We start from the raw sequence: 12,500 nt of genomic DNA, 5'->3' as shown, positions 1-12,500 counted from the left end.
GAACAACAGAAGTCATTACTGATTCGGTAATTGTTATGTGTCTTTTTTCTGTTTTTTGGTTGTTGTTTTTTTTGTTTTTTTGTTTTTTGTTGTTTGTTTTTTTGGTGTTTTTTTTTTTTGCACGATAAGTATATCTGAGAATTATATACTGAATACATCATTGTACAGAGCGTTGAGGAAACCCCTTATTCAAACCAAATAGATGTCGGGTTTAATAATCATAATAATAATGTACATCTTTGTAGCGCCCTTTCTCTTTAAGAGCTCAGGGCGCTTTACATGAAAGAAAAATATTACAAGTTACATACATCATTCATGATCACTCTTTCTCAAAACCCCTCCGCACACACACTCTCTCTCCCTTTCCCACTCTTCATACATCCACAGTGAGCTGACATGGGTGGTGTTGGAGAACAAGGAAGCTGAGAGTGCTTATAGATAAGTTTAAAAAAGATGAGTTTTTAGTGATGAGCGAAAAGCAGAAACAGGATCAGATGCACGGATATGATGAGGAGGGTTGTTCCAGATGTGAGGAGCAGCAAAGAAGAAAGAACATTACCATAGGTTCTTGTATTGACACGAGGAAGCTTCAAAAGGTAACAGTCAGAGGAAGAGCGGAGATTTCTTGCGGGAGTGTAAACACTGATAAGGTCAGAAAGATAAGTAGGTCCTGCGGAGTGGAAAGCAGAATAGTAGAGACACGCAACTTTGTATTTGATTATCGCTTCAGCGGGGAGCCAATGTAGAGTGCGAAGATGAGGAGAAATGTGATCAGTACGTGGGACTCTGAGAGTCAGACGGGCAGCATCGTTTTGAAGTTTTTGAATTCACTGAAAAATATTATGTGGACAGCCTATGAGAAGAGAATTACAGTAGTCGATTCGTGACAGCACAAAAGCAGAAATGAGTTTAAGAAGTTTCAACAGAAAGGTACTGACTGACAGAGTTGATGCGACGAAGTTCACAATTGACTATGCGTATCAGATTTGCTACCTGAGATGCATGCTGAGGTTTGAGTCAAGAATGACTCCAAGGTTCCTTGCTGATTTAGAAAACTGAACTGTGGCATCACCAACCACAACAGAGACAGGAAAAGAAGTAGATGTGGACATGCTTGCAGAGGAAATAATCATCGTTTCAGTTTTGCCATCTTTTAACTTTAGTTTGTCCTACTTGTTTTAATTGTCACTGATTAATCTACGTTTCGTGTAATTTGGGCATTTAAGGCCGCGACCAGATGTAATATTCGCTGTTGCCTTTCTTGTGCTGTCTTTGCTTGCTTACCCCAGGTACAGTCGTTCTCCATCAGTTGTGTCTTTTTAGTTCTTCTGCACCATGTTTCTTTTACCTTCCTCGTGTTCGTTTTCCATCTTATATGCAATTTCTTCTTCTTCTTCGTTCGTGGGCTGTAACTCCCACGTCCACGCATATGTGCACGAGTGGGCTTTTACGTGTATGACCGTTTTTACCCTGCCATGTAGGCAACCATATCCGTTTTCGGGGGTGTGCATGCTGGGTATGTTCTTGTTTCCGTAACCCACCGAACGCTGATATGGATGACAGGATCTTTATCGTGCGTATTTAAACTTCTGCTTGCGTATACAAACAAAGAGGGTCCAGACACAAGCAGGCCTGCATATATGTTGTCCTGGGAGATCAGAAAAATATCCTTCCTTTACAGAACAGACGGCGATACCGAAATTCGAGCGCGGGACCCTCAGATTGAAAGTCCAACGCTTTAACCACTCGGCTATTGCGCCCGTCTTATATACAACGAGGAACTATACTCTTGGATGTGCATCTGCTGGCATTCTGAGGACGAGTCCGATCCAGAACCGTGTTCTTCTCTTAATTTCAGTGTTGGATGGCAGTCCAGTATCGAGCCCCTTATTTTCCAGAGATCAGTGTTTGGCATGGTGTTTGGCCTCCCCGGAAATTCAGAACTCTGCGTAGGTAACGTGTTTTGGGAATGTTCCAAGCTGATGGGTATACTGTCGGCATCTTTCCGGGATCCTGTAATCCATGCCATAGAGGGGTGTGCCGAGAACATAGCTTCTTTCTGCACAGTCTGCTGTTGGTATTGGTGCTGGTCTTCCGAATATTCCTGTGAAATGAAAAAAAGTTTGTCTGACCTTTGCGGTTCTTGTTTCAGCTTCTGCTTCTGCATCCCCCACCCATAGAACACTTTACAATACAATACAAAACAAAACAATACAATAAATTTCCCACCCACCCACCCAAATCCCCTTACCCTCCACACACACACACACACACACACACACACACACACACACACACACACACATACACACACACACACACACACACACACACACACACACACACACACACTTTGTAAAATAACATCAATATAAAGAAACACTATATCAGAACAAGAAATGCTTCTATGAAATGATTATGAATTATTACATGGCAGGTTAAGTATCTAAATAAATGCAACATGCGGTAAAAAAAAAAAAAAAGGTTCTAACGTAACTAGTACATTAAGATAAAGATTCCTGAATAAGAAACCCTGCCATGAATTAAGCATTATAACTCTCTTGACGTCTTCTCCCTGCAAGGAGTGGTAATTGTTTCGTTTTATCTTCTTCTTCGTTCGTGGGCTGCAACTCCCACGTTCACTGGTATGTACTTGAGTGGGCCTTTACGTGTAGGACCGTTTTTACTCCGCCATGTAAGCAGCCATACTCCGTTTTCGGAGGGTTTCGTTTTATAATTAAAGGACTGATTATTTCATTTTGCTATGGGCTCTTGTCTGCACAAATCATTTTTTTTAACAGCATGTGTATGAGGTATGAGCTATTGTACGCCGCCATAAGCTGCTCAGGGCAGATTTGGTGTGGGGGGGGAGGAGGTGTGGGGGGTGCCGGGGCGGGGCTTTTGGCGTGCCGTGTGGGTACTACATATGTGAATATAGAATTATAAGCACCACAGAGCCAAAACGAGATGACACGTTTGACTGCCTAAACGGAAGTCTGTTGTTGACCTATAAACGTGCCTTCATCCGTGTGCGCCCGGGTGGCGTTAACCCCCCCGCCCCCTCACCTCACTCCTATCCCCCGCTCCACACCTTCCCCTTTACCGCTCCCACTGTGTGTGTGTGTGTGTGTGTGTGTGTGTGTGATGCGTCGTATATAAACTGATACCTCCAGGTTCAGTCCTTCACACACAGGGATAATAGGAAATGACATGGCTGACAAAGCAGCCAAAGAAGCCATAGAAAACGGCTCCCCTACACAAGTAGGGTACTCTATAACAGAATTCACAAAGACGGTACGACAAACAATGCATGACCTACGCAATAAATACATGGAACACAAATGCGCAGAGAATGGCTGGATTCACATTCCCATCCAAAAAGTAAAACATCGCCTCCTACTCCCTAGAAACAACTCCAAACTCCTCAGAAGAATCAGGACCCACCCCCACGCATGCAAGGTCAAGAAACTCAAGTGCAAGTGCGGTGCAGACGCTTCCTACGAGCACGCAATGCAATCATGCACAGTAACAACAGCCAATATGACCCCACTCCTGCACTACAAGCAAAAACATAAACTATCAAACCAGGACTTCCTTCAACCCCACTCCACCTTAGGAAACCAACCCATGAGGATACTCACTGACTCCTTCCTATCCTCTGAGGAGATCCGCAGCTGGTTCTGAAGGCCCAACCACCACCCCTCCCCTGCCCCCTCCACACACAACACACATGACCTCCTCCGTACCCCCCAAACCCCCAATCCCACCCAAACACAACACTAACACACCCACTCCCCACCCCCCACCCACCCCCATCTTGGGATATCAGGAGACCCACACAGCCAAAAGGGATTTGGATCGCCCCCCGCTCACTCCGTTGTACCACTCACAGATGGTTAAACTGGTAGTGTCGGAAATCCTATAACCCCACTCCTGTCCTCTGGCTCTCGCGAGGGGATCATCCAGCAAGGGGGCCTGACCCGAACTGGACTCTGGCACAGTCTCAGCAGGGTATGGACAACGCCCATCCATGGCTGTGCCAGGCGTGCGATGAAGAAAACAAATGTCACAACTGAGAAAGACACATGATGTACAAGTGACAAGTGACACAAGAGTCGACCACATGCCCGGCGCGTTGGGCGGCTGATGGGGGCGCGTGGTGACCGGGTGCCGCCGCGGGGTTCTTTGGGGGGCGGCCGGGCGCTCCCCCTCTCGCCGGGCTCTCTTCCTCCTTCGCCGTCGACCACACCATAAAAATTACCAACACCACCACCACAAACAGTAACAACACCACCAACACAAAAAAGCAGAACGCTTAGCAACAACGAAACGCAAGACCCACAAACTACACAAACAATCCTCATAAGGCAAACTAACCAAACCCAACCCATACACCACAGCACAACCACAGACAACACAAGCAGTCAACATTACAAACACACAACCTCAAACTCATATCAATACAACCCCATTACAACAGCAACACACACAACCCCATACACACCAACCACACTAACAACCCCCTACCATCAAACACACACAACCCCAACCACACAAACGAACAACTCCTACCACCAAACGCACACAACCCCACCCGCCAAAAAAAAAACAACCCCCTCACCATCAAACACATACAACCCCAGTGACACACACATACAACCCCCTCACCACCAAATACATACAACCCCAACCACACAAACAAATACCTGCATTAAATCAACTCCAACCGAACAAACTTGACCTTAAGGGTGTAGACGCCAATAGGTCGTTAAACTCCAATAGTAGGTTCAGTCCTGAATGAACGAACCGACCACAGTTTCCTAACGAGCATTGGACAGCAACTTATGAACCACTCCTCGAACAGTTATAACTACTTGGTCTCAGAACTACACACTGGTCCTCAAGGCAGGCGCGAGTGCCATTAGGTCATAAGTTCATCTGAACTCTTCAGGATTCCTGTTGACTTACCAAATTACCATTCTTTGAGGGATCGGATGTGATATTTGAGAGGGGGGAGGAGGGTTGCGCAGTGATGGAGAGAGATGGGAATCAAGACAGTATTACTGTAGGGTCTTCTTAGAAAATTAAATGCTTCCGCGTCATTGGACGCGTCCAGGCTGTCCACAGTCCACGGCCCCTCAGCCAGTTGTTACCTAGTTACGTCTGTGGACAAGGCTGATCGTTATGTCTGTGGACAAGGCTGATCGTTATGTCTGTGGACAAGGCTGATAGTTACGTCTATGGACAAAGCTGATAGTTATGTCTGTGGCCAAGCCTGATATTTACGTCTATGGACAAAGCTGGTATTTACGTCTGTGGACAAAGCTGATAGTTACGTCTGTGGACAAGGCTGATATTTACGTCAATGGACAAAGCTGGTATTTACGCCTGTGGACAAAGCTGATCGTTATGTCTGTGGACAAGGCTGATCGTTATGTCTGTGGACAAGGCTGATATTTACGTCTGTGGACAAAGCTGATCGTTATGTCTGTGGACAAGCTGATCGTTATGTCTGTGGACAAGGCTGATATTTACGTCTGTGGACAAAGCTGATAGTTACGTCTGTGGACAAGGCTGATATTTACGTCTGTGGACAAAACTGATAGTTACGTCTGTGGACAAGGCTGATATTTACGTCTGTGGACAAAGCTGATAGTTACGTCTGTGGACAAAGCTGATAGTTATGTCTGTGGACAAAGCTGATAGTTACGTCTGTGGACAAAGCTGATAGTTACGTCTGTGGACAAAGCTGATAGTTACGTCTGTGGACAAGGCTGATATTTACGTCTATGGACAAGGCTGATATTTACGTCTGTGGACAAGGCTGATATTTACGTCTGTGGACAAGGCTGATATTTACGTCTATGGACAAGGCTGATCGTTATGTCTGTGGACAAGTCTGATAGTTACGTCTATGGACAAGGCTGATATGCCTCTGTCCTCTGTTTGCCGCCAGCTCATCGAAGGCCGTCCTCTCTCCTTCGTGGAAACGCCCCAATCCTTGCCGCTCCTAGGCGGTGGAGATAGGTCACTGCAATGATGTTGGTTCTATTCGTGGCTGTTGTATCGACATCCGTTCGGGTATATTTGATTGCGTGGGGTTTTTTGGGACTAAAGTGTTGGGTAACCCTCTCTCTCTCTCTTTTTCTCTGTACGTGCATGTTTTCCTCATGGGTATGTGTATGTTGTGCTTAGGAGTACATGCACGTTTTGCTTGCAGGTAAATGCATGTTTATGTGTGGTGAGATGGAGAGGTGGGATGGTGGTGAGAGATGCCGCGTGTGCCAGTCTCCAGAATTGTGCTCACGATTGTTTGTATTGCCCCCATGTCCGAAGGGCTTCATCGCTGAATGGACATTAAAACCATTGTCATTCATTGTCATTGTCTGTCTCCACCTCCCCCCCCCCCCCCACCCTTTCTCTCTCACTCTCTCTGTGTCTCACTCCCTCCTCTCTCTCTCTCTCTGATTCTGTCTGTCTCTGTCTTTGTCTCTCTCTCTCGCTGTGTGTGTGTGCGTGTGTGTGTGTGTGTGTGTGAGTGATTGAGTGATTCTGTGTACTTGTGTGTGTGTGTGTGAGAGAGAGAAAGAGGGAGAGAGAGAGAGAGAATGAATGAATGAATGAATGGTTTATTCATATAGGCCATTGCCCCTCATGAAAGGGTGTCAGACAAAAACATATGTGAGAAGAAAAAATAAAATAAAATAAGCAAGACAAATATCATACGTTGTCATGCAGTATACACTTAACTAAGTAGTACACAGCAGATAAATAACAACACGCCTAGAGACAGAGAGAGAGAGAGAGAGAGAGAGAGAGATTCTGTCTGTGTCTGTGTGTCTACAGGTCTGTGTGTGTGTATGTGAGAGTGTGTTGCGAAAGAGAGGCGAGTGTTTACCAGCTCAATGTTGTGGAAAGCGATCAGGATCTTTGGCGGGGGTGTGGGGGTGTAAGGGGGGAGGGTGTACGGGGGGGGCGGATGTGGACTTTCTGGGTTGCTCAAAACTATCGGTCCTCTTGCTGGTCAGTTTCAGTGGCGAGTCGGCTAGAGTGCGTGAGTTTTGACACTGTGGACGTGTTCTCTTATCTGCCTGTTTCTGTCTGTCTGTCAGTCTGTGTATGTGTGTGTGTGTGTGTGTGTGTGTGTGTGTTCTCGCGAGCGCGCATGCGACTTACCCTGTTCAGTATTTGTAAAGGACTGCTTTCTTTACCATTTATTTATTGATGTATCTGTTCACAATATTCGTTTTATTTTCTACTTATTCATCTGTTCATTTCACTCTTTCACTCACTCATTGCTGTTTTTCTTTCCCTCAGGCAGCTTGAGCATTGTCTGTCTGAATACAATGTGTGTGTGTGTGTGTGTGTGTGTGTGTGTGTGTGTGTGTGTGTGTGTGTGTGTGTGTGTGTGTGTGTGTGGACCAGCCTGCACGTTTGGACGCCTATTTAAAAATTAAGATTATGGGCTCTCTCTCTCGCTCTCTCTCTCAATGTATATATATATATATATATATATGTGTGTGTGTGTGTGTGTGTGTGTGTGTGTGTGTGTGTATCTAACTATCTATCTATTTCCATATATATTGTTGTTATTTATTGAAGGGTAGTTCTAAACCGTGTAACTATGTATAGAGTACATTGCACTTATATATTCATATATTCTTTTCTTTTTTTTTACTATCTTCTTGTCATTTCAAACTTTGGACCGTTTGCGTTTACCACAGAAGGGTTCTATGCAAGGTATTTGTTATGAGGATTTTCTGTGTTTTAGAGAGGATTGACTATTCAAGCATAAGCCCTATAAATAGAGCTTTTACGTCGGACTCCTTGGTTATTCCAGCGTAGTTACTAAAAAGAGCTATTGCATCAGGCTGGTTGGTTTTCCAAGCAGTAGATTCTACAACCAGAGCTATCGCATCGACTAATTGCCCATTGATGGCACAAGTTCCTTAATCGAATAGAACATTTCCTATGTCTGTCTGATTCTGTCTCTCTGTCTCTGTCTGTCTGTCTGTCTCTCTCTCTCCCCTCCCCCTCCCCCCCCCCCCTCTCTCTCTCTCTCCCCCTCTCGCTCTCTGTCTGTCTGTCTGTCTGTCGAACACTTACACATTCATGACACGCAGTCATGTAATATGATATGATTGATGTACCGCCAAGTGACCACCATGATCGTAACGACGAACACTACAACAGTAACGACAGTAATTACATTAACTGCCACGCCAGTAAGATGTTGTGACGTATTACCGGACAGTTATGCACAAACATATCTCTATTCATACCTGCTGTGTTTCTGTGTGTATAAGTTTCTCAGTTCATGTTTGTTCGTTTGTTTTATTGTGTACACTTGATAATAAAGTCATATTCCATTCTATTACATTCTAACCTGTATATATGTTTTCTGTTAAAACAGGCTTTTGGTGAAGCAGCCTTGAATGGGACACGTTTGTGTGTGGGAAAAAAACCTACTACGGATCTAGCAGAAGGTGGAACACAAACCATTGAGAAAAAGAGGGGGAAAAAACCCCAAACAAAACAAAACGTGTGAGTCAATTAAACAGACAGTGTGACACAGAAGTGATATTTCAAAACTAAGGGAATCTTTCCAAAGCTGACACCTGACGGGCTCGTGAGCTCAATGCGTGTGCAACACTGAAGAAGAAACTTGTAGCCTGTCAGCCCCTAAAGGCCTCACTCCCACTGTGCAGTCAGCCACACACCACTGACGCCCAGTGTGACATTCTTGTCTTCTTCTGTGAGTGGTTCGAAAGAATAGCACCACCGTAAGTGGCGGTATTACTTTTTTCTGGAAAAACGAAAACTTAAAAAACACGACCCAAACAAACTGAGCAAAGTACCTAAAAAAAAAAAAAAAAAAAAAAAAAAAAGCAAGCAAACAAACAAACAAGAGCGACAAAAACTGAACGTTGCTACACACGTAACGGTAAGGAAGCTAAACAAAACTGTTTTATTACACTGTGCTGCCGATCACAGAGCGGAAGAAAAAGTCAGTTTTGGTAGTCTCCACTCAGAAAACACTGCACTCACATAGCAACAACGCCCACTGCAGTTAGCAGCAGCGACAGCAGCCACAGAGAAATTAGCGACTGCAGCAAAAAAAAAAAAGAGTAGGAAACAACAGAAACAGAGAAGCAACAGAGGCCACATCAGCAGCAGAGGAAATAGCAACAGCAAAGGGAACAATAACAGAGCAGCATAAGAGGAAACAGAAGCCACAGGGGAACCACAACAGAGCAAACAACAGCAGCAACAGAGGAAACATCATCAGAGGAAACAACAGCAGCAACAGAGGAAACAACAGCAGCAACAAAAGAAAGATCATCAGAGGAAACAACAGCAGCAACAGAGGAAACATCATCAGAGCAAACAACAGCAGCAACAGAGGAAACATCATCAGAGCAAACAACAGCAGCAACAGAGGAAACAACAACAGCAGCAACAGAGGAAACAACAGCAGCAACAGAGGAAACAACAACAGCGACAGAGTAAAACATTGCCAGAGGAAACAACAACCGCAGCAGCAGCCACAGGAGCTGCAGAGAGAGGCAGAGGAGGGCGGGGCAGGGCGGGGCGGGTGGCGGACATCGCGTTTCTATGTCCGGGTTCCAGCTACAGAAAGGCGTGCTGCAGTCCACCCACACCTTCACCTGGAACGTCTCTGACGCCGTGGGAAGAGGGGCCACCGCCGTTGTTTACCTGGGCCGCCACAAGGTCAGTGCTCGTTGCCATGGTGATGATGGTGGTGATGGCTATGATCATGATCATGATAATGGTTATGATGATGATTGTGATGATGGTAATGATGATGATGGTGATGTGATGATGGTGGTGGTGATGCGATGATGATGATGATGGTGATGGTGATGGTGACGGTTATGATGATAATAGTACCACTACTACGACTTAGCGCTTACTAATGACAATGATACTACCTCTACTACGACTAAACTTACTAAAGGTGATAATAGTAGTAGTAGAAGTACTGTTACTGCTACTGCTGCTGCTGCTGTTATCACTACCACTACTAGTACAACTATGACGACTACGACCAGACTTATTAATGACGATGGTGATGATGATAATAGTAATGTTACTACTGAGACTGAGCTTGCTATGGATGATGATGATATTACTACTTCAACTCGACTTACTAATGATAATGATGATGATGATTATCAAGGTGATTCTACGAATACGAGTAGGCTTGATGATGATGAAGAGAATTACTACAATGATGATAACAGTGGTACTGTCTGTTTGTCTGTCTGTGTCTGTCTGTTTGTGTGGGTGCGTGTGTCTGTCTGTTTGTGTGCGTGCGTGTGTGTGTGTGTGTGTGTCTGTCTGTCTCTGTGTGTTTGTCTGTTTGTGTGCGTGTGTCTGTTTGTGTCTGTCTGTGTGCGTGCGTGTGTGTGTGTGTATGTCTGTATGCGTCTCTCTGTCTGTTTGTGTGCGTGCGCGCGTGTGTGTGTAGGCCTACGTGCGCGCGCGCGTGTGTGTAGGCCTACGTGCGGGCGTGTGTGTGTGTAGCCCTACGTGCGCGCGTGTGTGTCGATAAGATCGGTAATTCCCCCAGCATCAAGTTTAAAATTTTTCCTCTTCCTGCTATTTGTGCATTGTATTACAACGCAATTCACTGACAGTTTCCTGGCATTCTTCTCTGTGTGTGTGTGTGTGTGTGTGTGTGTGGGAGGGGGGTGTCTCTCCATTCCGTCTATCTCCGTCTGTCTTCTTCGTACTCTTCTCTTCTTCCACTCCTGTGACAAGACCCTTAGGAGAGACATTTAGATGAACTTGTTATAGTCTCTCTCTCTCTCTAGACACTAGTTGATATAATTATTCCACTTGCTAAATGAACACATTTTCTTTGGCTCAGTGTGTTTTCCTAACCTTTTGACATGTCATAACGAGGGGATAGTGGAAACAGATATTGCTGGACTTATTACTGGTCACGTATTTGACAGCTTCAAGTGTAACAGAATTTCATTGAAAGGAATAACCCATTAATTCATTTAACCCAGTTGTGTGTGTGTGTGTGTGTGTGTGTGTGTGTGTTTTAGTGGACAGCTAATATTCAGTCATTTCACAGAAAAGAGCAGCAGCGAAATACGGTCTGGGTGTTTGTGTGTCAACAAGCATCCTGTTTGACTTTGTGGCCTTCTTCTCAGCAGAATAAAACGCAGTAAATTTGCTGTTTACGTGCGGTGGCAAAATTTGCAAAATTTTGATGTCTAGCGAAGCAGGAATATCGAACAGAAATTTGACAGCGTTGAAATGTTTCTCGGTGCGCCGAGAGCGCGAAGTTAGGGCGTGGCACGCACGTGAGTTGAGATATTCATTATCACCAGCATGGGGAAAAAAGGGATGGCGATGACGTCTGATACTACGTCACGCGCCCTGACGTCGGCAAATCCTTTCCTGTGTGTTGGAGTTCTGTGTTGTCAGAAGTGGAGCTCATCTGCTTTAGAATAACAAACATTGTAATAGCCATTAGTGTGTATGATTTTCGTTTTATGTTCGTACCTTGTTATGTACTATCCCCCCAAATATTCCTTGTGACCTCGGTACACTTGGTAATAAAGACATTTTCTATTCTATTCTATTATTGGCCATTTAAAGCAGAGCATGCTGTGTTAGTGTTTGAGTTTCCAGGACCATAGATCAATCCCGACAATTATTCCCCCCCTCCCCCCCCCCCCCCCCCTCACCCCCCAAAAAAACAACAACAAAAACACACACACCAAAAAACCACCACCAACAACAAAAAACCAGCTGTATAACCACTTTTCCATCATATTCCCTCGTCATTGTCCACAACTCTCCACCGGCCACCGTGAAAGAGGGTGGGTGGGAGTGAAGGGAAGGAGGAAGGACCTACACTTTGGTTCGTATATATCGTTATTTAGTTCATAGGTGGGTTGAGGCCAAGGTGGATAAGTATCTAATCTGTTAACTTATGTTCGTATACATCGATATTAATAGCTGATAGTGTCCGATGATGCCAGGATAGTGCGTACAGCAGGGGCCGCGTGATGCCTGGAACTTCGGGCACAGCGAAGTGAAGGTCAGTTTGTTGTTTGATTGCTGTGTGCAACCAGTCAGGGATACACTTGTTCCTAACTCGCTTTCATCAGGTAAAGCGGCCTTAACCTCGCACAGAGAAACCTGAAGTTGCTGATGTGTAATACAACACAACACAAAACAGTATCAGTATCAGTAGCTCAAGGAAGCGTCACTGCGTTCGGTCAAATCCATATACGCTACACCACATCTGCCAAGCAGATGCCTGACCAGCAGCGTAACCCAAAAAAATAATAATAATAATAAAAATAATGGTATTTATGAGGCGCAAAATCTTGATGAAATCCACTCTAAGCGCACAAAATAACAAAACAAAACAAAAAAAAAAAAACAAAACAAAAACAAAAAAACAACCCCAAAACAATAAAAAGACAATAATGATGATAAATAAGCAAATAAGC

The 12,500-nt window shown here is 44.8% G+C and overlaps 1 protein-coding gene across 4 annotated transcripts in view; it reads left to right on the top strand.

Moving 5' to 3' along the window:
- LOC143284804 (inhibitor of nuclear factor kappa-B kinase subunit epsilon-like) overlaps window positions 1-12,500 on the top strand; it is a 66,778-nt gene that overhangs the window by 23,125 nt on the left and 31,153 nt on the right. For all 4 annotated transcript variants that reach the window (XM_076591835.1, XM_076591838.1, XM_076591836.1 and 1 more), the window contains exon 2: window positions 8,414-9,732. In XM_076591835.1, the coding sequence (XP_076447950.1) occupies window positions 9,616-9,732 (117 nt within the window). In that variant the 5' untranslated portion in view covers window positions 8,414-9,615. The remainder of the gene's footprint in view (window positions 1-8,413; window positions 9,733-12,500) is intronic.

Source organism: Babylonia areolata, chromosome 8 (genome assembly GCF_041734735.1).
Source record: "Babylonia areolata isolate BAREFJ2019XMU chromosome 8, ASM4173473v1, whole genome shotgun sequence".
NCBI classification, from domain to species: domain Eukaryota; kingdom Metazoa; phylum Mollusca; class Gastropoda; order Neogastropoda; family Buccinidae; genus Babylonia; species Babylonia areolata.
Note: the sequence above shows the minus strand (reverse complement) of the source record. Positions and strands in the feature narration are given on the sequence as shown.